This window comes from Chanodichthys erythropterus, chromosome 11 (genome assembly GCF_024489055.1).
Source record: "Chanodichthys erythropterus isolate Z2021 chromosome 11, ASM2448905v1, whole genome shotgun sequence".
Lineage (NCBI taxonomy): Eukaryota > Metazoa > Chordata > Actinopteri > Cypriniformes > Xenocyprididae > Chanodichthys > Chanodichthys erythropterus.
Window position 1 is genome coordinate 7,767,176 of NC_090231.1, and position 27,346 is coordinate 7,794,521.

Genomic DNA, 27,346 nt, shown 5'->3' on the forward strand with positions numbered 1-27,346 from the left:
GAGACACTGATAAAACAGTTTTGTCAGATTATAACGTCAATCTCGTCAATTTTCAAAGCATTAAAGGAGATCTGAAGTCTGTAAATGAATTTAAAATCAGCAATAACTTGTCTCCACTGAAACAAGTACTTAAAGTCAATGTGTGAAGCCATTTACAATGCTTTTTACTTCTGTATTGTGGCAAAAAAAAAAAAAAAAACACACACCATATGCTACAATTTACCAAATCATTTAATCAGGAAACATAATATGAGTAATTCAAGCGTCAGTTTACCGTATGACTGAATATAACAGATGATTATCTTCATTGTCACACAAGTGGTCCTGAAATGAACTTGTGATTTATGTGCAGAAAATCTCAACAGATGATACAGACAATAAAAACAAAGCCATCTTTATTAACTGCTCAAACGACACCATGAAAGATGACAGAGAGACATCTGGAAACCTACAGAAAGCTGTTCTGTCCAACATTCAATCAGATCTCATTCTTACAAGCACCAAAATCGATTTTGCAGTTATAGACAGAAATAGAGGTGTGATCAGACTTACATCGGGTGGACAATAAAAGGGGGGACACATACGCCACATCCAGGGCTTGACATGAACTTTTTTGCTCACCATTCACTGTAGCAAGTGGTTTTTCAAAGTTACTAGCCACAGCATTTTCACTGGCCACAATTTTGACATCGATACCATGGGGAAAAACTGCCATATAGATATTTTAATATTATCTCATAATTTGGCGGCAGGTATATTAGGCTGCTGTCACTTTAAGACCTAACGCACAGATCCATTATACTGTAACACATGCGTTTTCTTTCTCAACTCTTTACATTCTCTTAAAACATAACTGACTGTGTTCACGTGAATACTCGCTAAGACTGTCATTTTGACATTATTTTGTGTGTATTTGACTGTTGAAGCACAAAAAAAAGCAGTGAAAAAAAGCACTTTGGATGTGAGCACAAAATCTGTGGGAATGAGTAAAATCATGCGTGATATGATATACACTATATTGCCAAAAGTATTGGGACACCCCTCCAAATCACTGAATTCAGGTGTTCCAATCACTTCCATGGCCACAGGTGTATAAAATCAAGCACCTAGGCATGCAGACTGCTTCTACAAACATTTGTGAAAGAATGGGTCAGTGAATTCAAGCGTGGTACCGTGATAGGTTGCCACCTGTGCAATAAGTCTATTTATGAAATTTCCTCACTACTTAATATTCCACGGTCAACTGTTAGTGGTGTCATAACAAAGTGGAAGCAATTGGGAACAACAGCAACTCAGCCACGAAGTGGTAGGCCACATAAAATCACAGAGAGGGGTCAGTGCATGCTGAGGTGCACAGTGTGCAGAAGTCGCCAACTTTCTGCAGAGTCAATAGCTACAGACCTCCAAACTTCATGTGGCCCTCAGATTAGCTCAAGAACAGTGCGTAGAGAGCTTCATGGAATGGGTTTCCATGGCCGAGCAGCTGCATCCAAGCCTTACATCACCAAGTGCAATGCAAAGCATCAGATGCAGTGGTGTAAAGCACACCGTCACTAGAGTCTAGAGCAGTGGAGACTCTTCTCTGGAGTGACGAATCACTCTTCTCTGTCTGGCAATCTGATGGACGAGTTTGGGTTTGACCGTTGCCAGGAGAACAGTTTTTGCCTGACTGCATTGGGCCAAATGTAAAGTTTGGTGGAGGGGGATTATGGTGTGGGGTTGTTTTTCAGGGGTCGGGCTTGGCTCCTTAGTTGCAGTGAAAGGAACTCTTACAGTTTTTTACAGACGCTAGGACACATTTCTCAATACTTAGGTCACTTTTGCTAAACTCTTCACACAGTGAGCACAACAGAAGTCTATGTGGGCTAAACTGAGGATCAATTATTATTGTTTTGGCACAAAATGCATTCAATGACTACATCTCTCAAATTTCATCAATTCTTTTCTCACTCAGACACAACAACTGCCAAAACTCTTTGTACGTACAAGCCAGTTTGCACATGCTTACATACTGTTTTCAAAACTGTTAAACTTATGTTCAAAACAATAACATAATACTAAACTGAATAAGACAGCAATATGCTACATTTCTACAGTAATATTGTAATGAAATATATGCTGAATCTAAAGAATCAAATACTATCAAAGCAATTAGATGAAACTGAACACCTACACAAGCATTCGTTTTTCAATTTCATTATCATCCATTCAAAGAGGAAAACTTCGGAATAATTTTCTACTGTAATGTAAACAAGGTTCATGTAACAAACTGCGGTGAATTATAAACAACAGACAGTGTTCTTGTTTTGTTAAGAAATTTTAAAAAAGAAAACATTGTACAATGATACCTGATGTTAGTGTTTTTATGTCAGTATTTTATGAGTGACAAAGTGTGTTTGCTGGTGAAAACCTTTGCTAGTGTTCTGGAAGAATGAGTTGATTTGAGACCTGAAAAAAGTGTTTTGGTAGATTTAGTGCATTTTGAATGTGAAATGAACTGCTGTGCCAAGCTGAAAGTTGGTTAGGAGAACTGTGTGAAGAGTTTTGAAAAAGTGGCCTAAATATTGAGAAATGTGTCCTAGCGTCTGTAAAAAACTGTAATGCTTCAGCATACCAAGACATTTTGTACAATTTCATGCTCCCAACTTTGTGGAAACAGTTTGGGGATGGCGCCTTCCTGTTCCAACATGACTGCACACCAGTGCATAAAGCAAGGTCCATAAAGACCTGGATGAGCGAGTTGGCTGTGCTGGCCTGCACAGAGTCCTGACCTCAACCTGATAGAACACCTTTGGGATGAATTAGAGCGGAGACTGCGAGCCAGGTCTTCTCGCCAACATCAGTGCCTGACCTCACATTTACATTTACATTTAGTCATTTAGCAGACGCTTTTATCCAAAGCGACTTACAAATGAGAGTAGTAGAATCAATCAAATCAACATAAGAACAACAGTATGTAAGTGCTGAGTGAAGTCACAGTTATGTCAGTAAAGTGCTCATAGCAATTTTTTTTTTTTTTTTTTTTTTTAAATAAATACACAGATAGGAGAAGAATATAAGTCAAGGTAAGTGCTACTACTACTGGGTCAAGTGCTGACGAAAAAGATACGTCTTTAGCATTTTTTTGAAAATGGGTAGAGACTCAGCTGCTCGGATAGAGCGTGGTAGGTCACTCCACCAGCCAGGAACAGTCCCGGAGAAGGTCCGTGAGAGTGATTTTGTGCCCCTATGTGATGGCACCACAAGGCGCCGTTCACTTGCAGAACGCAGGTTTCTGGAGGGCGCGTAAGTCTGAAGTAGTGAGTAAAGGTATAGCGGTGCAGAGCCAGCGGTCGTTCTGTAAGCAAACATCAGAGCCTTGAATTGGATGCGACCTCACAAATGTGCTTCTAGAAGAATGGTCAAAAATTCCCATAAACACACTCCTAAACCTTGTAGAAAGCCTTCCCAGAAGAGTTGAAGCTGTTATAGCTGCAAAGGGTGGGCCAACTCCATATTAAAACCTACAGATTAATAATGGGATGTCATTAAAGTTCATGTGCACGTAAAGGCAGGCGTCCCAAAACTTTTGGCAATATAGTGTATGTGGATGCTTTTATATTTACACTTATTTTAATCTTTCTTGGTGTGAACAGGCCTGTAAATGTTAGAGCAAGAACAATTTGCAAATTAAGTTATAATTCTGTAAGCATGATATTTATCTCTTGTTCACTCAAGTGAACAAGCCTTTTCTTTCTGCTTTGAATTAACAACTTCACATCAATATTTTTCTTCACATCTCCTCTAAAGTGTGTAATATGAAACAATGAAAACATTGCAGATAAAGCTGCAGATAAAGAAACAGCTTTTTAGAATCAGAGCAATTGTATCACACATTATACATTTCTCTTAAATTTTGACCCCACTGTAAGCTAGCTTGATAAAACAATGTGAAGCATGGGTAAAAAGACAAACATCTGCAATTTAAACATTTAAAAGATTCAATTGCATCAAAAGAAAAGGTCAAACTTTTAATAAACTGACCAGCAAGAGAGAGAGAATAAAATATCTATTCTTGAGTTGATTTAATGAGAGGATGCGTCATTATGCTCATGTTCCCAGGACAAATGTATATCATTTGAAAAGCAGTACAGCTAATTGCCAAGGATAATCTCTCTGATGCATGTTCTTCCTCAAGGATCATTACTAAAGTTTATAGAGATGATGGCAACAGAACAGGTTACGTATTATGTTTGGATGTCTTTTGTCCTGACAGAGAATGTAGATTTGTTGGGAACATTTTCCGCAAGAATTAGTTTGTTGAATCAGTTCCAAAACACAGGCTCTTCACACAAAGTGCATGCAAGGTTTGACCCCCAGTTTTGTTAGCTGACGGCACAAAAATGCCCAGCTAACACATATATCAGGTAAAACGCTCAATTTGGAAAAGCTATGGTGTAGCTGGTACCTGTATTGGCAGGGGTGGATGTTGCACGGGCGGATTTGAGGCGAAGGTCTGTTCTCCACCTGACAGTAGCTGTCATTTACTTGAGTCATGGTCTTGTTAATGATTTTCATGCATGACACCACAGTCTTTCGCTCTCCTGAAACAAAACAAAACATTTTCTTATATTAAAAGACATACTTAAAAAAATGGCACTCATGGTTTACAATTCAATTGTAAATTAATTTGAATGCTTATTTTTATTATGCATGCCATGCAAATTAAAGAAATATTTTTAACATCAACTCTCACTGTGATGCAGAATAAACCATAGATACTTTGAGTAAACACCAAGAATATCAAACACTACACATTAAGGGCTCATTCACACGCAGAACACGTTTTTGCTTTGAAAATGGGGAAAAAAACGCAAGGTCTCGAGACGGGTTTTTTAAAAGTTCAATTGATTTTTACTTGAGCGACAAATTTTTAGAATGCTGTGTCATGTGCGAGACGCTGCAAAAGACGCAAGACGCGAGCACAGCGGTCATACATGTCTATCTAGTGTGTATTTACAAACAAACACAATGGAAAATAGCGCATTGGAATGAAAAAAAAAAAAAAAAACATTCTGTGTGAACGGCCCCTAACACTGACGACACTAAATCATGAACAGAAAGAACCGAGGCCTTAAATACACCGAAGGAATGATCAACAGAACAAGAAACAGGGGCAGAACTAAATCAGAAACCATGACAACAAGCTACTCAGGCAAAAGAAAAACAATGCTAACTAGACTAAACAGAACATGACAATGAAACGATGAACAAGACAAGACATAAACATGATAGTTATCTATTTGATATACTATATATATTTTTTATAACTAGCTTTAATAAATAATCTTAAACATTAAATAAATAATGCTTAATAAACAATATATAACAATTGTATTGATTACGTCATTACACCACCAGGTGACAACAACTGACTGTTAAAAATGTATTTATCATTGAATCATTTATTCAAAAAATGCTACATTCTCTCTCTGAATGAAGTCCTCTCTCATAGTCCTTTAGAAAATTAACTGTAACTTTGGGGGCTTTCACACTGGGCTCGTTTTCCACGGTCTGAGCCGTGTGCGATTGTTCCTGGTGCCCCCCGCAGCATTGGTCTGGTTTATGTGTTGCTATTATGTGCAGCAGAGTAAACGTCACTTGTGTTTACTGTATGTTCACCGCAAACATGCGTTTGCAAGCAGCCTATTTTGAGGAGAAATTTGATTGCCATTCATTTGCCACTATGATTGCACTCGAACCAAACCGCAGCATGGTTTGAGTGCAACCGAACTCAGGCCACCTCCTTCAGGTAGTCTCGGGATCAGTACCCAGGTGTGCACCCAGGTTCACATGACAGCTTTCACATTAGCGATTTTTCACGCGAACCGAGCCCCGTTTCAAACTAAACTGCCAGTGTGAAAGCCACCTTAGTGAATACTTAACACACAAACATGAGACATATTTCTAAAGAAACGTTGAAATGTCAGGTTTTAAATCATGTAAGTCAAATCGAAAACAAATGTTCTCTGTTTATGTAATCTGTTTGAAAATAGAGAGATGTCAGTCATTTGCGAGTCAGCTCATTATCCGCTAATGCGGCCACGCCCACAGAGCGCGCAGAGCTTTCAAACAAAAATTCTGAGGCGATACATGCAACAGAGAGTGAATGCCCACGTCAGCTCGGAAAAAGCTTAGTCAGATTCATGTACATCATTTTGAGACACAGTGAAGAATAATTCTGGAAATATTTGCCTCAGAGGATGAGCAATTTCAATTTCATTTCGATAGAGCCAATGATTGTGAATCATTCTATATTAATACTCCATCCAATCAGATTTTAGAGCCAGAATTGTATTTTATAACAGTACATTTAGACATCATAAGGAACTGCATTAATTCTCCTTACACTTTCCTAAAAAAACAAAAAAACATGGTTATATAATAATAACTGTCTTTATGGCCTCTTTGAGACGCCCGCACAAGATTACTAACAATCCACTAAGGATGTTAATGTTTGGATTGCATCGAGGGCTCTGGCAAGCACTGCAGTAACCCTGTACTGGGGGTGTTTAACCACAACAGGAGAATCAGTGTTTTCTCTGGCACATGTGAGCGCCTGCATACCATCTGATCCTGTCTGGTCCACTTTGACCTCCCAACCAGCCATGTCTGATTTCAGGTAATTGGAGAACAAAACATTTCTAATTAGAGATAACAATACAAGGTTATTCCTAGTGGTCATCTATTGAGTCAGGGGTGTTTGGTCAAGACCAAATTAGCAGCTGTGGGAAGCATCGACTCAGCACTGAATTTGCTCGGGACCTTTCATTTGCTGTGAATTCTTAATGTTGTTGTTGCTTCAGAGAGTGGCGGCATGCCAGACTGTAGCATTAGCCATGTCATTAATTTTGTGTTGTTCTACATTTGCCAAGAAAAACCACAAGCAGTCGGAGACAGAGATTAATTCCTCAGAGCAGCGAGCAGTGAAGGGCAGCCTAAGAGAAAGAGAGACGAGCTCTGTTCCAAAAAGTGCACTGCCTACCTAGTCAGCAATTTAGGCATCATATGGGCATCCCAGATGTAAAGCCTGTTCCTGTTGTAAGGCAGCATCACATGTCATGTATCATTCTTGGATAAGTCAATTCCACAATGCACTGAAATGAGCTCACTGCAAAAAAATAAGTCACTGTGGAATGTTTTTTAACAATGAAAAATGCTGATAATTACAAATCTAATTACAAACTAACCATTTGTATTCTTATTATAGAATCATGATTAATGTAAGCTAAGCAACATGTTAAAACCAAACTCTACTGAAAAGATGGACTTGAGTGAATTGTTGACTACAAAAATAATTACACTACCATTTAAAAGTTTGGAGTCAATAAGATGTTTTAATTCATATTTTTATTAAGAATGCAATTGATCAAAAGTAACAGAAAAGACAATATTGTTGCAAAATATTTCTATTTCAAATAAATTATGTTCTTTTGAACTTTCTTTTCATCAAATAATCCTGAAAAAAAAGGTTAAACAACTTTAATGGTACATCAGTCATTCACGTTAGTGCTCGGCTAACGTACGCACTGTTAATGATACTGTTAACAATACAGTTCCCACATGTGCATCGCAATAAATTAGAAATATACACATCAGTTTGTTGATGGATATACACTTGTTAATGCTGATGGTGAGGAACTACAGTTTTGCTATTTCATATTGTACGTCAAACTGAGAAGCGAATGACTGAGAAACGTCCTGCTCAAATCATTCTTGCGATGGAGGTTCAGGTTGAATAACTATTTCCTCTAATATCGGCACCATCATTACAGTCTTTACAGTGTTGCTAATCGGAAATTTTAGGAAGCCTCCAGCTCTGAAGTTCAGTTATGGTAATGGGTGTTTCATTTCCAACATGCACTGTAAGCGGTAGACCAATCACAACAGACTGGGCCATCTGTCTAATCGGAGCAGAAAAGGAGGGGTTTACAGAGACTGAATCATCGGACGAGTCATTTGAGAATCATTGAAAAATGTGGTGATGTGCAATGTATATTATGAGAAAATGAAAGTGTTTTTGACCTTTGATGCATGTAAACCTCTTGTAGGAGACCTCCTAAACAAAACTAGGAACCTTTAAAATAGCATAATAGGGGCACTTTATATTTTTTTATTTATTGCCTATACTTTATACCAGAGCTTGAATAGAACTTGATACTAAATAGTTTTATACTAGAGTTTGAGACTAAACCTTGCAACTCAGTGGATCCTCAAACTGTCTGCAAAACCTCATACAGCAGCTCCACCCACCTTAATCGTGAATAAAGTGTTGCACACATTTTGGAAACGCTGTATGCTTCTTTGCATTGCAAGGGTAAATAAAGAACTGGTTGCCTGAATTGGTACAATTCAAACTCAAAAGCATGATGTTTGTAAAAGCTAATGTTTTATGTATTTGAGGAGCAGAAAAGTCTTAATTTATTGTCCAGTCATAGCAAATACAGCCATTTCCCCCTAGCATTTTGATTGGCCATTGTGTTCACATGCTCAACAGATATGTCTGTGACGCTCTTCACCAAGTGCTTACACAGATACACATGGGAGCATTTGAAAGCAGGAGTCTATCTGAGGATATATTAGGGATCCGCTGATAGACGCCTGCTTTCAAATGCTCCTGTGTTTATCTGTGTAAGCGCTTGGTGAAGAGCATCAAAGATGTCTATTTACAGCATATATTTGAAGTGTTGATCATAGTAGCCAATCACAGACATATCTGTTAAGCACATGAACAAAATGGCCAATCAGAAGTGTTTAAAAATATGCACAACAGCACTCAAAATGTAAGGGGGGAATACTGGTATCATCACATTTATAAAAATAAATAAATAAATAAATAAAAAACTACTAAAGACTGATAAAAACACAAATCTCTGTTATTTGCTGGTGATAAAAAGTCTATTTGACCTTGATTTTAGTAAAATGTTAATAATATTATGACACATGTAAGTATCTGGCTATACATAAAGCCACAATATCAAATTTAACAACATGGTGTTTAATCATATATATGATTAAACATGTTATATATACACACACATACATACATACACATATTATATATATATATATATATATATATATATATACATACACATATATATATATATATATACACATATATATATATATACACATATATATATATATACACATATACACATATATATATATACACATATATATATATACACATATATATATATATACACATTATATATATATATATATATATATATATATATATATATATATATATATATATATATATATATATATATATATATATATATATATATATATATATATATATATATATATATATACTACCGCTCAAAAGTTTGGGATCGGTAAGATTTTTAATGTTTTTAAAATAAGTTTCTTCTGCTCACCAAGTAAAACAGTAATATTGTGAAATATTATTACAATTTAAAATGACTGTTTTCTATTTGAAAATATTTTAAAATGTAATTTATTCTTGTGTTGGCAAAGCTGAATTTTCAGCATCATTACTCCAGTCTTCAGTGTCACATGATCCTTAAGAAATCATTCTAATATGTCGATTTGCTGCTCAAGAAACATATATTGTTTACAATTGTACAAAATATTCGTGTACAATATTTTTTTTCGGGATTCTTTGATGAATAGAAAGTTCAAACGAACAGCGTTTATTTGAAATATAATCTTTTGTAACATTATAAATGTCTTTACTGTCACTTTTGATTTATTTAATGCATCCTTGCTGAATAAAAGTATTAATTTCTTTAATTTCTTTTCAAAAAAATAAAAATAAAAATTCTTACTGATCCCAAACTTTTGAACAGTAGTGTAAAATGTTACAAAAGCTTTGTATTTTAGATAAATGCTGTTCTTTTGAACTTTCTATTCAACAAGAAATCCTGAAAAAAAAGTACACTGTTTTTAACATTGATAATAATAACAAATATTTCTTGAGGAACTAATCATCATATTAGAATGATTTCTGAAGGATCATGTGACACTGAAGACTGAAAATTCAGCTTTGCCAACACGAGAATAAATTACTTTGTAAAATATTTTCAAATAGAAAACAGTTATTTTAAATTGTAATAATTTTTCACAATATTACTGTTTTTACTGTATTTTTAATTAAATAAATTAAGCCTTGGTGAGCAGACGAAACTTCTTTTAAAAACATTAAAAATCTTACTGATCCCAAATTTTTGAGCAGTAGTGTATATTATCCTGAATAATATCAGTTCTACACTAACTTGCAATTTTCACTGGTTTCAAAACACACCATGCTGGTTATTACCTGCCATTCAATTTCACTTAAATATAATTCATTTTAACAGATGATGACATAACCTCGGAAAAACTCAAAAGCCAATGCCAGAGCAATGATGATTTGACAGCTGAGCACAGGCATTTCACTCACGTCGGATGTGTCAATTTCACATTATTAACGATTAAATTTGATTTCATTTTTGTTTTTGTTCATGTTCCTGTTAAAATTTCATTACTTTCTGGCTTTTGTTTTGGTTCCTTGAACCGGTTCAGGGCCCTGGAACAGAACTAGAGAACTACTTTCCCTCTAAAAATCAGGGGGGCTCATTAGTTTGAATGGGCATGACACTTCTGGTCTCATTCCTATATACAGCCCCTTAACAATGGTTTCCAGGGCAACACACTTTTACCCCAGTACAGTACAGTGTCCTTAGTGTCTATAAACTGGCCTCCTCTGAAAGAAACACTCACTGAACACTGAGACAAACTTTTGACATTGTTGAAGAGTTATGATTTTCTGCCTGAATGTGGGTAGAAATACAATTCCAATATTATTATCTCAGGCTTAAAAATCACTGGCTATTCATTTACTTATTGCCCTATAAATATATATATATAGTATGCACTCACCAATTAGTGAGTGCTGGGGAATGACCCACAAACCCCCTTTCCATTTGAAAAATCTCTTGGGGATCCTTGAAGACTTTGCTAATCAGGACCCCAACAGCAAGTAAAGAAGACATGTAGTTATAAGTTATGTAGACAGATTTACCTCTAACTATTCATGGAACTTGTAATGTTTATGTGAAAGTACTTCAATGTTCATTTATTCAGTCCTGCAGTGTGACAGACCTTCACATACACTATAAAAGAGTATGTTCAAAAGTTTGGGGTTCTGTAAGATTTTTTTAAGGTTTATGAAAAAAAGTATTTTATGATCACCAATGAAAAATACTGTAAAAACAGTAATATTATGAACTATAATTATTTAAATTTAAAATAACTGTTTTCTATGTGAATATATTTTAAAAAGTAAATGTATTCCTGTGATCAAAGCTGAATTTTCAGCATTATTCCTTGTCTTCAGTGTCACATGATCCTTCAGAAATCATTCTAATATGATGATTCGCTGTTTAAGAAAGATTTATTATTATTATCAATTTTGATAACAGTTGTGCTGCTTAATATTTTTGTGGAAACTGTTATACATTTTGTTTTTCAGGATTCTTTGATAAATAGAAAGTTCAAGAGAACAGCATTTAGAAGTCTTTTGTAATATTATAAACGCCTTTGCTGCCACTTTTGATCAATTTAATGCATCTTTGATGGATAAAAGTATATATTTCTTTTAAAAAATCTTACCAACCCCAAACATTTGAATGGTAGTTTTAGACAGAGAGATTTTCATCATTAATAAGCATGAAATAAATGAATGCTGGAAAACTTGTTTTAAAATAGACAGACAGATCCTAATTCAGCAAACACAGCCATTAAAGGGATAGTTCACCCAAAAATGAAAATTTGATGTTTATCTGCTTACCCCCAGTGCATCCAAGATGTAGGTGACTTTTTTTCTTCAGTCGAACGCAAATTATGATTTTTAACTGCAACCGCTGCCGTCTGTCAGTCAAATAATAGCAGTGATTGGGAACTTGAACAATACGAGTCAAAAAAACTTCCATAGACAAATCCAAATTAAACCCTGCGGCTCGTGACGACACATTGATGTCCTAAGACACGAAACGATCAGTTTGTGGGAGAAAGCGAACAGTATTTATATAATTTTTTACCTCTAATACACCACTATGTCCAACTCCGTTCAGCTTCCGGTGTGTGAGGTCTGATCGCGCTCTGACAACGGAAGTGATGTCTCGCGCTCATTGAAGTATATGGGCGAGACATCACTGACCGTCACCAGAACGCGTTTTTTGACCTCACTAACAGGAAGCTGAACGAAGTTGGACATAGTGGTGTATTAGAGGTAAAAATTATATAAATAATGTTCGGTTTCTCGCACAAACCGATCGTTTCGTGTCTTAGGACATTAATGTGTCGTCACGAGCCGCAGGTTTTAATTTTGATTTGTCTAAGCAAGTTTTATTTACTGTTATAGTTGAAGTTCCCAATCACTGCTATTATTTGACTGACAGACGGCAACGGTTGCAGTTAAAAATCATAATTTGCGTTCGACTGAAGAAAAAAAGTCACCTACATCTTGGATGCACTGGGGGTAAGCAGATAAACATCAAATTTTCATTTTTGGGTGAACTATCCCTTTAATGTATAGCAGGCAAGTTCTGGATTCATTAAACGCCGTTATATTTTTCGGTTCATAACTGGCTTGAAGGAACAACGTTAACCACAAAGCAACCAATATTTCATAAATGTGTCTAGAAGTTTCCAAAAACAGGCACAGCAAATCTCTTGTCAGCTTTTTCAGGCCAGAATCTGATTTGCAGCTTGTGTTGAAAACATAAAGCTGTTCTATTCATCACAGAGAACGAAATGCCCTTAAAAAACCCAAAGCATCACATTATTTAGTAGCAATAGCACATAGCAATTGCTTTAGAAACAGATTATCTTGTGCGCAAATATACATGCTGATGCAACACTTCTCGCAGACAATGACAAGTCTCGCTCAGCCCTTAGGAAGTAATAACCACATAAAAGAAACAAGTAGAACAACGTTAAAATGGGAGCTACTTTAGGTGAGACTGCATGCCGGTCTGTTGCAGATAAATGTTTGCCTGCTATCAATTTCATGAATATAACCAGCAAAACTGTCACGCTCAGACAGGCTTAGAAAATGAGACAAGCTTCAGTGTCGGGTTATTTTACGCGTACAGAAGACATGTTTAGTCTTAAGTGAATGACACTTCCACCAGTACAATGACTCTTTCTGCAAGTTTCATTCCTTTGCGAGTCAATTAGCGCTTATATAATTTGTCTGAGATCTCCTTCATTTTCTTTTCATAGCAGTAATTATTATTTTTGGGGCTTTAACCTGATAGATATAATCACACAGCTGTGCTGACCATAACAGTCACAAGGCATCACAGAAACACAGCTGGGCAGCAGGAGTACCTTACAGCTACAACGGTCAAGGCTAAAAATGGAATTTAATGAAACCTTTAAGAGAACTGGAAACTTTCCTGATCAGCTTCTAATACTCACGAGAATAACAGCAAAGAATAATAAGAAATGAAGCCCCCAGAGGGATTGTGGGTAATGGCCAGCACTGACCTCCTCCGCAGTGCACGTTGCAGTCCTCCCAGCTGCTGTGAGTCCACAGGTACATGTGCTCTGGCTCCTTTACCGAATCGCTGCTGTTCTCCTGCGACTGGTTCAGGGCAACCGTGTACTCATAGTGGATCCCATACGTTTGATCGTGGAACAGGAGAACCTGGGAGAAAAATGAGATGGAGAGCATTCAGGATTGCCTCTGTTTACGTTCTGGTTTGTCCAAGATAACACTTTTAATCAGCAAGGATGCATTAAATTGATCACAAGTGACATTTATAATGTTACAAAAGGTGTTATAAAATGCTATTGAACTTTTTGAACTTTCTTTTCATTGAAGCAATGTAAAAAAAATAAAAAAAAAATAAAAATGTTTGATGGTTTCCACAAAAATATTAATCAGCAAAACTTCTTTCTTCAGCAGCAAATGCTGATGATAGAATGATTTCTAAAGGATCATGTGATACTGAAGTCTGGAGTAATGATGCTGAAAATTCAGCTTTGATCACAGGAATAAATTACATTTTTAAATATATTAAAATAGAAAAGAGGTACAACCCGAATTGGGACGTTTTTTAAATTTGAATAAAATGAGAAAACCTAAAGACTTTCAAACCACATGAGCCAAAATTTTATTCACAATAGAACATAGATAACATAACAAATGTTTAAACAGAAATTTTACACTTTTATCCACTAAAATGAGCTCATTTCGAATTCGATGCCTGCTACAGGTCTCAAAGTTGGCACGGGGACAACAAATGGCTAAAAAAGCAAGAAATTTCGAAAAGATTCAGCTGGGAGAGCATCTAGCAACTAATTAAGTTAATTGATATTAGTTCTGTAAAATGATTAGCTATAAAAGGGATGTCTTAGAGAGGCAGAGTCTGTCAGAAGTAAAGATGGGCAGAGCTGTGAAAGGGTGCGTAAAAAGATTGTTGAATACTTTATAAACAATGTTCCTCAATGTCAAATTGCAAAGGCTTTGCAAATCTCATCATCTACAGTGCATAACATCATCAAAAGTTAAAAAAAAGGGACAAGGCCGAAGACCTTTATTGGATGCCCATGGTCATCGGGCCCTCAGACGACACTGCAAAACTTAAAATGCACTGTTTCAAAGTGGAAAAGTGTTCTATGTTCAGACAAGTCCAAATTTGACATTCTTGTTGGAAATCACAGATGACGTGTCCCCAGGGAGATCTTCCAGCATGTTATCAGCGTTCAGTTCAAAAGCCAGCATCTCTGATGGTATGGGGGTGCATAAGTGCATACTGTATGGGCAGCTTGCATGTTTTGGAAGGCACTATGAATGCTGAAAGGTATATATAGTTTTTAGAGCAACACATGCTTTTCAGGGAAGGCCTTGTGTATTTAAGCAGGACAATGCAAAACCACATACAGCAGCTATTACAATAGCATAGCTGAACTGGCCTGCCTGCAGTCCAGATCTTTCACCTATAGAGAACATTTGGGCATCATTAAACAAAAGACAACCACAAACTCTTCAGCAGCTGGAAACCTATATCAGACAAGAATGGGACCAAATTTCAACACCATAACTCCAGAAACCCATAACCTCGATGCCCCGACATCTTCAAACTTTTTTGAAAAGAAGAGGGGATGCTACACCACGGTAAACATGCCCCCGTCCCAACAATTTTGAAACCTGTAGCAGGCATCAAATTTGAAATGAGCTCATTTTGTGCATAAAATTGTAAAATTTCTCAGTTTAACCATTTGTTATCTATGTTCTATTGTGATATCTATATCTAAAATATTGGCTCATGTGATTTGAAAGTCTTTTAGTTTTCATTTTATTGAAATTTAATAAACGTCCTAACATTTCCATTTGTGTTGTATTTTAAATTCTTTATATATAATATAATATAATATAATATAATATAATATAATATAATATAATATAATATAATATAATATAATATAATATAATATAATATAATATAATATAATATAATATAATATAATATAGGTCAGCCAAAAAAACAAAACAAAACAAAAAAAAACACAAAAGACCAGAAATTTGTATTAAAGTTAATCAAAGATTTTATTTTATTTTATTTTTTATTTTTTTTTATTTTTTTTCTTGTGCTTAAAGCAAAGTCCATACAGATACAAACATTTTAGCTCAGACCTGTGGCCGGTTGAATAAAGTGCTTTGACTAGTCTTACAAGTTATTCACCTAAATGTTTTCTTTAAGACAGGTCATAACTTGTTAAAGTCAGCTACATAAAAAGGTAGACTGGTCTAATTTGAATCTGAAAAGTAAGACTGATTATCCCTTGGTTAACTGCTTGATCCGACTAGTTATTAAGACACAATCTTGACACAGTTTATGTAACAGACCAACTTCAGGATGAACTGGAAGAACAATTGCTGTTAATTAAAAGCATTAGGTGTCTACATGTGCTTGGTCATATAGTACATCTCCAGGGGCCTGTGAACAAGTGCAAGATCTGATTTCGAGTGGCTACCAAAATGCCGTGAGGAAAGAGAGATCACTTCCATTCATTCCCATAATCATTTCCAGGAACAGGACGAGACTCTGGCCTCCAGCACGCCCTTTACTTTATCACAAGATCCATCTCATGACAGCCATTTTCCTCACTTACTGTGCAGACAGTGGAGGTTAACAGCCCCACAAAAAGAGCCGTCTTCCTATCAGCCACTGGCTAATGACATGAATGAAACTACTCACAAAAGAACACATCCAAACAGATAGAAGTAGATTCAAAACACCCACCAACAGCAGATGTGCAATATATACATGGCTAGAGCTCATGAAAAGTTCACCCCACAATCACACATATTGAAAATGAAGAATATTTTTGGGCAATTCAATTTTTCCACCATGAAAATATTTTCATTACCTTTTCATTATCTTGACTGGATCATTAATGATTATGTTTCTAGCATGTTATATGTTTGGCAACAGTTCTTCTAACCCTAAACCTAACTTGTTTAAGAAATAAAAAGTGTGTAGATTTTTAAAAACCATGTAGGAAGACACATCATGGCCATATTCTAGAATGACAATTTCAAGATTCATCAGGCTCAAATTGTGAAAGAATTGTTGGGAGGGAGCATGAAGAATCATTTTCACACATGAATTGGAACCTCTTGAGTCCAGACCTTAAATTCATTGAAAGTCACTGTAAAGTCTTTAGGGTGTGCTGAAGGTGATTTTCACCTCTTGTTTTTTCAATACAAGATCTTGTATTGACAATGCAAGAGTCAAGCACTCTTTAAAGTCTCCTCCAGCACATCCTAAAGACTTTACAATATTAATTATTTCACATTTTAACAACAAGAATGACTTGGCCAAAAAGGCTTTATTTTCCTTATGCAAAATGTATAAATCCTTATTTAATTCTTTCGATTTTCGAGTAAACATGATCTCGACAGTTTTAGTGATATTCAACTTCAAATCACTGCATTAAACAATAAATAGAATAAATTATGATTTAATTACATAGCACTACATGCCACTGGAACGTCATGGTGAGGTCTGTAAGTGAATATTCACACTCACGGCAAGACTGCCATGTGCCCAAATGCTCATATGGTTTTTCCGGCCCTGTGCACACTACAGATTTTTCTCACCTAATTTGGAGTATTTTGCATCTGTTTAGTTATTCAAGGTCAGACAAAAAGCCTCGATCAGAAGCTCCAAAGCTGACCAGAGGCACATGAGAAATTTAGCTCAAATATTCTAAACGGGTCTGAAAACACTCTGACCGTTTGAAGTGGAGCATCTGTGCGCCAGAGGACGTCTGAGAGAAAAGCATCTTCAAAAGCTTGATTCACTGCTTAATTATACTAATTAGAGATCTCTCTTAAGACACCTTCTGGCTCTCCAGACTAAACAAACCTTTTTGCTTTAAACTCTTGGTGACTGTTAGGGAATAGAGATTACAGGTCTATTCACTTCATCATAAAGAGCTTTGAGAAGATATTAACTGAAACAACGTGCTTGAATTAGAGGATTAGAGGACTGAGTTTCATTCAATAGTGAGCAGTAATATGCTAATCTATAATAATTGTTACTCTATGTACTCGTGCTAGATGGACATCTTTAAGTTGTTGCAAAGTTTTTCTCAACAGATTTGACATATTTCTCTGAATTAAGGTCTCTAAAAATGGTTCATACATTTTCCTAAACAGATTATTTTTTCTTGATTTTATTCAAAAAAGGTTTTCATTAAATATATATAAAATATATTTAAAATAATTAAATATTATATATAGAAATGTGTAAAACTGCTAGAAACAGACATAGTTCAACTTTTGTAGAAATGTGTCTCTCAAGACTTCTATGTTTTCTGTATTTGCATTATGAACGGCCTCTAACGCCACATGGCATCATGATGAAATCATTGCAGTGGATGTCTGTGCAGACACATGGGTGGAAAAGCAGCTCTAGACATCAATGTGGGTGAAGACTACAGGTTTAGCAGTGGCTCAGCCCCAAAAACATCTGCATTATTGCTTTCAAAACAATCTACGTGATATGTTTTCCATTCAATTTATGTATTTGCTTTGGATTAGCAGGCTGCCATGTTTTCCAAATATAAAATCGCACGTTGTGCCAATCCTGAAGCCGTACATAATGAAGACAAAATATGTTATAATTATATTTTAAATCAACTAGAAACATGGAAAACATGGCAGTTACACTCAGCATGAAATCAAAATTGCCCCCATTTAATTTCTTAAAGTGACAATTCACCCAATAAATGAAAAATTCTGTCATTCTTTACTCACCCTCATGTCGTGTTAAACCCAAATGCTGTTATTTTTCCATGGAACACAAAAGGGGAAATTTATGATGAAGCGTCACGCAGTTCTTTCCATACAGAGATCATAGTGACCATCTTCGACATTTAAAAAAAAAAAAAAAAAAACACATTAAAAGTTCTTAAAAGAGGTTCCTATGACCAAGTCTTCTGAAATCACGAAATAGATCAAATTCCTAATTCACTTCTCATGGATATTCTTCACATTTCTCCATTTGAGTTCCATGGAAAAAACAACATAAAAGTTTGGAACATGATGCAATGAAATAAAAAGGTGAACCTTAAAGTGCTTTTTTGACCCGCTTAGGAGTAGAATTAAGTACATATTTATATGTAGTTTCAAAATTGCTTCTATAATTAAAACAATGATTTAAAATGTACTTAAAATAAAATGTTTAATTTGATATTATTACAAAATGTCTTAAACATAGTCATGGAAGTGTCAAGTAACCCTAAACTAAGTGTATACTTAAAGGTGCAATATGTAAGAATTTTGCAGTAAAATATCCCAAAACCACTAGGCCAGTGTTATATATTTTGTTCACTTGAGTACTTACAATATCCCAAATGTTTCCAACTATTTGTAAATTGTGAGAAAACTGCAATTTTGACCAAGGCTTCGGGACGTGTGAGGAGCCACCTGTCAATTGCGTCATACCCGCGTTACCCTCTGTTTCTAGTTTTATTTTGTAGAAACCATGGAAACACCAAAGATGCTTTAATATTTTACATGTTTTAATAGACAAGGAAACAACTGTTTTGATATATTTATAGACAGAAAACTAAATATTGTTATATAGCTCAACACGTTTAGTCTTATTGTTTAAATCTAATTTTCTTGATTTATTTGCGAGTCTCATGCTTTACCACGCCTCAGAGAAAAACACTGTTTTGTCAAGTAGCTAACATAGCATAATCAGATGCAGCTTTATTTTTAGTAAAATACAGAATTTTCTCTATCATACAATACATTTTAAAATTAACTGCATGCCATTTATCAACACAAGCCATCCAGCATTTAATAAGATATTCTAAAATCGATCTATCTTACTGCAGTGTGTAAAAGTGTCTCACACGCAGAGTGAACGTACAGAGTAATATTTATAACATAAGTTATAACATAATTTTCAACACACTCAAATGTATCTAATATAATAAACAGAGCTGCGTTACCTCATACTCATGACCGGAAAAGTTCATAATAAAAGTTCTGCTGCTCGTGAGGTGTGTGTTGATCAATCGCTCCAGCTCCTCGTTCAGCTCCACAACACTCGCTCCTGCTCTGCTTCGTACTACAGTAACGTTAATAATCTCATCCATGAACATGATTTCTTCCTCAGTATTATCCCTACTGTTTTGCACCGGCCGTTGAGGTGGAGATCACATGTCCCAAGATTCCGCGCTCAAACTTGGTATAATCAAGCTACGCCTTTGCAACTTTAAGTGGTCTTATATTTCATTAATATATTATCTGCATTTTTTTTTATTTTTTTTTTTAAGATTTTAGATTTAAAGTACACTACAGAATTTAAGATTTAAAGTACACTACAAGTGCACATTAAAGCTGCTGTCCGCAGTTTTTCCTCATTGTCGCCATCTCCGTTTGAAACATGCGATTGCAGTCATATGCGGAACAGTTATCTGTACGTGGGTTGTGCCTCGGCACAGCTCGTCAGCGTAAATGAATCTAATGTTTGCTGTCAGTCACCGCACCAGTGTGGATACACTTCAGAATCACAGATTCTACGTCTTGAAAATATGACCAATATAAGAATTTTCACTGGAAAATATTATCTGAACAAGTAAGTAACGTGTCTGCCACTTTTGTTCTGAACAACTGAGGAAAAAAGCATTAGGCCTACAATAAATTGCGCTGCCAATGATGATTAAATCTAACAATCGCTTAGTTCGGATCATGCCAAACCGTGCAAATTATTATTACCGTTATATTGTTCTCAAATTGTTATTGTTAACAACATCGCATTGCGTGACTGTGTATTTAGTGTATATTAGCGTTACATGTAGATTTCAATGTCTGTAGCCACTCCACAGTCCAAAGTCTTTTGCGAGTGAATCTCCAGTTGTCTCTGATGATTGTCATTTGGATCTTTCTGGATTACAATCCGCCATCAGAATGATAAGTTTAATTATTTCAGCTGCTGTGAGAACAGGCTATAAATGTGCCACTACCAGCAGCGTCCTCACGTGATAAAACCGATTAGTCTGAACTCCTTCCTTTGTTTACGGATGTGACGTAATGACGCACAGACGAACTGCAGCATGCTCAAATTTCCCGCGGAAATCCGCCATGTCGCTCTTATTATAAAACATTATTACAAGCTAACCGTCGTGAATCAAGACAAGATAATTAGATAGTTTTGAACACTGGCTGGTTATGTACTTGTTCAAAAGTTGATTTAGGATCATTTTTAACCCAAAAAAGTTGCGGACTGCAGCTTTAAATACAATTAAGTGCACTTCTTTTTCAAAAGTGAACACAGGGGTGAGTAAACTGAATTTTCATTCAGTGATTATGATTCAATCAATTTCCTGATAAAACCATGTCCCGTCCTACAGTGTTTCTCAACGATCATGTGATTACAGAAATAAAATGTGTAGTGAATAGCGTTATACACTCAGTTTAAAAGCACACTGCATCACGAAACGTGTGAAAGACGATAAATAGCTAAGAAAGAGAAAGGTTGGATGTTAGGTCCTAATGTTTTTACCATGAGATGGAGTGGAGTCTTAGTGGGTCCCTTGGCAGACATCTTTTCCCACAGTCCTCTCCTCACATAGCGAACTGTGGTGCCAGCAAGCTCAAACTCCCCTGGCAGCTCGATTTTCCAGTCATTGTTTATGGATCGCTTGCTGGAGTCCTTCAGAGCTGCACCAGTCAAACAGGAACACATTTATCTAATTCACATTACACAAGCATCATTCCATCAAAACTCTATAACACAATCATTTTGTACATATTGTCATGCAAACTTCATTGATTTTGATCTGGTGGACCTGATTGACTAGCTAATTTCAAAAAGGACAATATTCCTAAAATGCATGTACCTTATTCATTTTGGCATCAACATGCTGTATGATGCTTATATTGCATACAAGATATTAAAAAACATTATTGATGCATTGATTTAGCTGATATTCAATATTTAATTTAGTTAATCTAATATTGGATTTTTGTTTAAAATATACACTCTAAAAAAAATGCTGAGTTAAAGACAACCCAAGTTGGGTTGAAAATGGACAAACCCAGCAATTTGGTTGTTTTAACCCAGCTATTGATTAAAAATGACTATATTGCTTGCTTAAAATGGACCCAAAGTATGTTGGAAATAAATTAATATTTTTAATAAATTAACATTTAAGTTTAATGAATAATAAGTAAACAATAAACATTTATTAAATTGCTTATTAATAAAGGTTCACCTTTTGATTATTATGTTGCCTTTAGTAATTATGTAATTAGAATGTGTCTGGTTTTTGATTTCCTCCTATTACTCTTAAAGTTGACACTTTACAGTACATCAAAAAAAAATTCTATTTTGTAATTTTACATTTACAAACCGTCGATCTCATCAAGTTAATGTTTTAAGCAATTTCTACATTCATTCCAAAATAATAACTAAAGGCAATAATAATAATAATATATTTTATTTGTGTATTGCGTTTTTTCTTTTTAATTGTCAACCTAGGATATTTTGGATCATCAGTCATGCTCCGTAAACATAGTCTGACACAGACACAAATTGTATTTTTAATTTCACCAAGCTGATTGCACTAAAAACCCCGCAGTCATCATGATTTCAGTCCATTTCAAGTTTGATTTTGACGTGACATAAAGCGGTGATATCTAACTGTGATCTGTTTACTTACTTTTCGTTTAGTCTTCCGATTGACGCCATCATTTGTTCAGTCAAACCTACGCGTGGAACGCGCACGTCAACGAGAGGCGGGATTTATCGCACAAACCAATCATATCCAATCATAACCAATTACATCCAATGATAGCGCGATGGAGACATTGCCTCCTCTCACGTGACTTTCCCCCATTCATTCTCAACTACCCCCCACAAAACCCACCGCACGCCGGGGGTCTGATGATTTTATATGGTTTCCTATGATAGGAAAGGGAGGCATGCCTCCATAGACTGTAAAGCATGACTCCTCTGTGAACTTTACCTGCGGGAGTCGCTGTTTGGCAGCGTTCCTTAAGAAATACGCGTCACTTGCGCTCTTTTTAATGTCATAATTTGTAATATTTGTTTTGTTTTATATGTAATATGGATTATTTTCTCATCCTATTTTTTGAGGAGGCACTGCCTCCCTTGCCTACTCGGAGGAAACGCCCCTGAGATATATGTATATATTCTTCTAAACATTTAACTCAACCGCTGGGTTAAAACAACTCAATCACTGGGTTGGTCCATTTTCAATCCAACTTGGGGTGTTTTTAACCCAGTATTTTTTAGAGTGCATTTTCAGTTTTTTAACTCCCTGAAACACCTCCATTGTAGTCTTGAGTATTCTTCCGGTAACAAACACATCACAAACAAACACGGCCTGTTTGAGTTGCTTTAGTTGTGTGTTGAAACTTACGGTAATGGTAAGGGGCATGACATTCGTAGCAGTTGACCAATCACAACACACTGGTCCAGACGACCAATCAGAGCCAATTAATTTTGGTCTCATTTAAATCTCATTAATATTAGGTTAATTTGTTAATAACCATAATTGATTAAAGATGCTTTTGGGAAATTCATCCCAGGGCATTAATGACAGACTGGGAAGAGAGGTGCCTCTGCAACAATGTAAAATATGTAGAAAAAATAATGTGTTTTTTAAACATTCAAGCATGAAAATCTATTCTAGTAGATGCCAAAAACAAAATCAAGTAAAAGGGCATAATATGGCCTCTTTAACACAAAATAGGCCTGTTGAAGACCACTGATGTACAGGTATAGCACAATTAAAAGGTACACTTCATATCTGGTAATGGTGGGAATTGCAATATATTCTATAGCAATTTTATCCAATACATCTCTGCCTTTACACAGTCCAGAATCCAGAGCAATTTTTCCTTTTTATAATGCAGCTCAAACACATTCTCACCATTCATGCATTTAAACTTTGTGTCGAATGAGCTATTGCATAGAATTCTTCCATCATTACCTCACATTCATCCTATTTTTATTCACATATACGAGTGCATTATTGTTTTGAAGCAGATTGCCCACAGTCTGCTGCAATGAAAGCATAACCTGGTTTGTTTTGGAGAGCATCTGCGCTGAGCTCAATGGGAGGGGTTCACCTTCATGTCACTTCAAGCTTTCTGGCTGGATTATAATTATATATATATATATATATATATATATATATATATATATATATATATATATATATATATATATATATATATATATATATATATATATATATATATATATATATATATATATATATATTTCTTCTGTTCTCTAACAAAAGATGGCCAACCAGACCCAAACTAAACAAATGTTTACATCTCCCTGCGGATGAATTACAGAATGAATCCTGCCAAGTTAGGTGAAAGGCATTATAGAACAAAATTGAACTAAAGAACTATAGAACTAAACTTCATAATGTTATGAAACTTAGTCTATATGATCTAAGACTGTGGGCATTTTTAATAACGTCAACCCAGGCAGTCATGTGATCCTGACCTTTGGGAGAAGGGATGTTTATTTGAGAATATGAAGAGTGAAGCATTATTATAATCTGTCAGCATTATGTCTGTGAAGTTGGACGACCAGGCACATTCATTTTGAAAGTTGAAGGCGTCTTTTCAAAAACCCCTGACTCATTAAAATAAATTAAATTACAATGAATATGCTCATCAATTGTGGGCCAGCTGGACAAATAAAGTCTTAATTAAGTTTCACAAGATTTATAACATTCTCTCAAGAGGGTTTCACTAAATACAAGAGTGAATCTCACGAAAGTTAAGAATATGTCTGGCATATTTCACCCCAAAATAAAAAGAAAAAAAAAATAGATAATTATGATTATTTTTACATTTACAAAAATGTAATTCTTATTACTGTAATGTGGGAAAAAAACTAAATTAATAATTATCTTATATTAAAACTATTAATTTATATTTTATGCTATAAAAATCTGCAACAGTATTGCAGTATTGCAGAAATAATAAGAAAGTGCAAAGTGAAATATATATCAATATACATATATATTGCGATTTTATTATATAAAATATAGTAAAAGTAATTAGAATTTGGTGTATAAATGTGCTTAATTCTCATTAAACTAATGTCACATTGTAAAAAATCTTTTTCTTTTTTTTTATGAAAAATGACCCAGACATGTTTTCTATGACATTCACTCACAAAAACCCTCACTCCGGTTTCGAGCGGCATAAAGAGAATCCGTGTTATACGTCCTTACTGTGAGTTTCATCCTAATGTGACAAGCAGCTTGTCAGCAGAGAAGCGTCATTTGTCATAACGTAGCATAAGAGACAACACCTGGCGTAGTTCCTATCTACAGCCATTATCGAGCTGGTCCAGTCTCTCTGAGATCTATTGTGTGGCCATTTGGAAGACCAGTTGTTATGGCAACAGGTTGAGTAATTACCCAGAAAGCTATGGGATGGCTTGTCTTCCACAACTTTGATTCGTCGAGCTCCCACTGGAATGACAGCTGCCTCAATGTAACCTTTGGGAGAGAAAGAAATAAGGGGAGAAACAAGAGTGGAAATGAAACGAGCGAGCGAGATTTCACACTGGTGCACAGGTGCATATTTCTATAAACGTATGCAAATATGAGTGTGAACCAAGTCATGTGTTTATTTTCCTGGCCAATCAGAGCAGACCATTCCAAATGATTACAATAAGTCTCAATCGTAAATCATTTCAATCAAATGGTGAATAATTTTTGTTATGTTAAGTTATAAAGCATAATTAGTTATTTGATACATATTTTATTTTACATTTCTTTTAAATAAGTGTTTTTAAGTTTTAATACTGATTAAGTTTAAGTTTAATCAAGATAAACAGATGAAATAAAATAAGTTAAAAAATATTTTAAGTAACATTATTATTTTAAGTTTAATTTGTATGGCTTTAGTTTATTTAACTCTCTCTCTCTCTCTCTCTCTCTCTCTCTCTCTCTCTCTCTCTCTCTCTCTCTCTCTCTCTCTCTCTCTCTCTCTCTCTCTCTCTCTCTCTCTCTCTCTCTCTCTCTCTATATATATATATATATATATATATACACACACATACATATGTGCTGTGTCAGATGCTTTGGTCAACTCTGATTGGAACCAGAGCATTTTCCTCTGACGTACACACACACACAATTCCCCTTCTAAACACCAGAGTGACACAAAGTGTCTGGGCAGTAATGATAAAACAAATCTGCTTTACTGTTTATACACACACACTGTGGCCACATTCAGAAACTTATGCTAAACCACATCCTTAGATACATCACTACACTGAGCAGAAGGAAAGGACCCTGAAAGAGAGGAGATAACTGCACACAAATGGCTGATGCTCATGTGTATACGAGTAATTGCCATCAGTTCAGCTCATTTAAAGAAGAGACCTTTGACAGCAAGTCCTCACAGTCACAGGGGTCTTTGTGAAACAGGGCGAGATTAGTTTGACCCTGACTGGGATGATTTGACCTGCAGTTTGGATGATAGTCTAAAAATGATTACTGTAAAGTTTTGTTTTCATTTACTGCCCCACACTTTGCACCGAACCTGTTTTAGGCCACGTTCACACAACTGCAGAATACGGTTGAGTCATTAATACGGTTACGTTCAAACACAATTCAGTTATTTACAGTATTTACAGACAACCGCATTCTAGAACCGAACTCTCGCATGTAAATTTTCAGGACTCACAACCGCATTCTTGGAAAGCAGATCTGATAGCGGTGTCCGATTCTTGAACGAGACGATTCTTTTCAATAAATCGGTTTGCAAATCGCACAGAATGATTCATTCCTGAATCAGACTGATCCGACTGGATCTGTTCTTGAGTCAACATCTTATTGATTCAAATGATCCAGTCAGAGCAAGTCTCCAGTTAACAATTGACCCTTCGCCGGGAGTTTGATTGACAAGCGATCTAACCAATCAGAACGCAGAATCCGCCATTTTGTCCGACAAAGCAGTCAGGAGTTAGAAGATTAACCTCGGTAGAGTTAAACTTGAAAAATTGTGTATATTGATGTATTTGAAACAACATTCATTCTCATGTTCATTCATGTTTATTTGATGCTATAAATGATGTTTTTTAAACGTAGTTCAGGAGGAACAAGTCAAATAAGATACCCAATCATTACATCATCTTAATCATTACATCATCTCAACCAGCTGTCAACAATCTGTAATCAACGTATCTACCCAATCGGCATGAGTTCAAGCCTGTATATAATCACAGTCAAACTCACCCAAGGACAGTTCCCAGCATTTGGTGCCGCCCTAAGTTGCTATCATGTCCGAAGTCGCGTCCTATGAAGAATCTTTCATCCTCGAGGAATCTTTGCCACAATCCTCTGGCATTAAGAACAGTTTTTCTCCAATCCAACGGCATTATTTCGGAGGAGCGTCAGCCCAAACAAACGGGTCCCTGCATGCCAAAACGCCGAGGCCTGTCACCACGTCCGAATCATCCGCGATATCCCTACTCTGGCCCATTCAATCATTACTGTCATAGAAAAATGACAATAAGGCAGCCGAGCACCAAGCTCGAGTCTCGGGCAATGCCGCCTCTTGCCGCGACGGAACGGGCCTACTTCCAGCGCCAGGCCGCCGCAGCAGGCCTTCAGTAAACCCGGAGCCGCGCCGCAGCGCAGATCCAGTTCCCAGCCGGCTCACACTCTCCACTCCACCGGCTCAACCCCGCAAGAAGCACAGTTTAAATCCTTCTCGTCTTCTTTCCTGAATTTTCAGTCATTCCATCTG

The 27,346-nt window shown here is 35.9% G+C and overlaps 1 protein-coding gene across 1 annotated transcript in view; it reads right to left on the reverse strand.

Annotated features, from left to right (window-relative positions):
* Nucleotides 1-27,346, reverse strand: part of adamts17 (ADAM metallopeptidase with thrombospondin type 1 motif, 17) — a 161,950-nt gene that overhangs the window by 23,719 nt on the left and 110,885 nt on the right. Inside the window, exons 16-19 of the mRNA XM_067400968.1 lie at nucleotides 25,006-25,086; nucleotides 21,093-21,250; nucleotides 13,549-13,708; nucleotides 4,448-4,583 (exon numbers count right to left, since the gene is read on the reverse strand). Coding sequence (XP_067257069.1) covers nucleotides 4,448-4,583; nucleotides 13,549-13,708; nucleotides 21,093-21,250; nucleotides 25,006-25,086 — 535 coding nt within the window. The remainder of the gene's footprint in view (nucleotides 1-4,447; nucleotides 4,584-13,548; nucleotides 13,709-21,092; nucleotides 21,251-25,005; nucleotides 25,087-27,346) is intronic.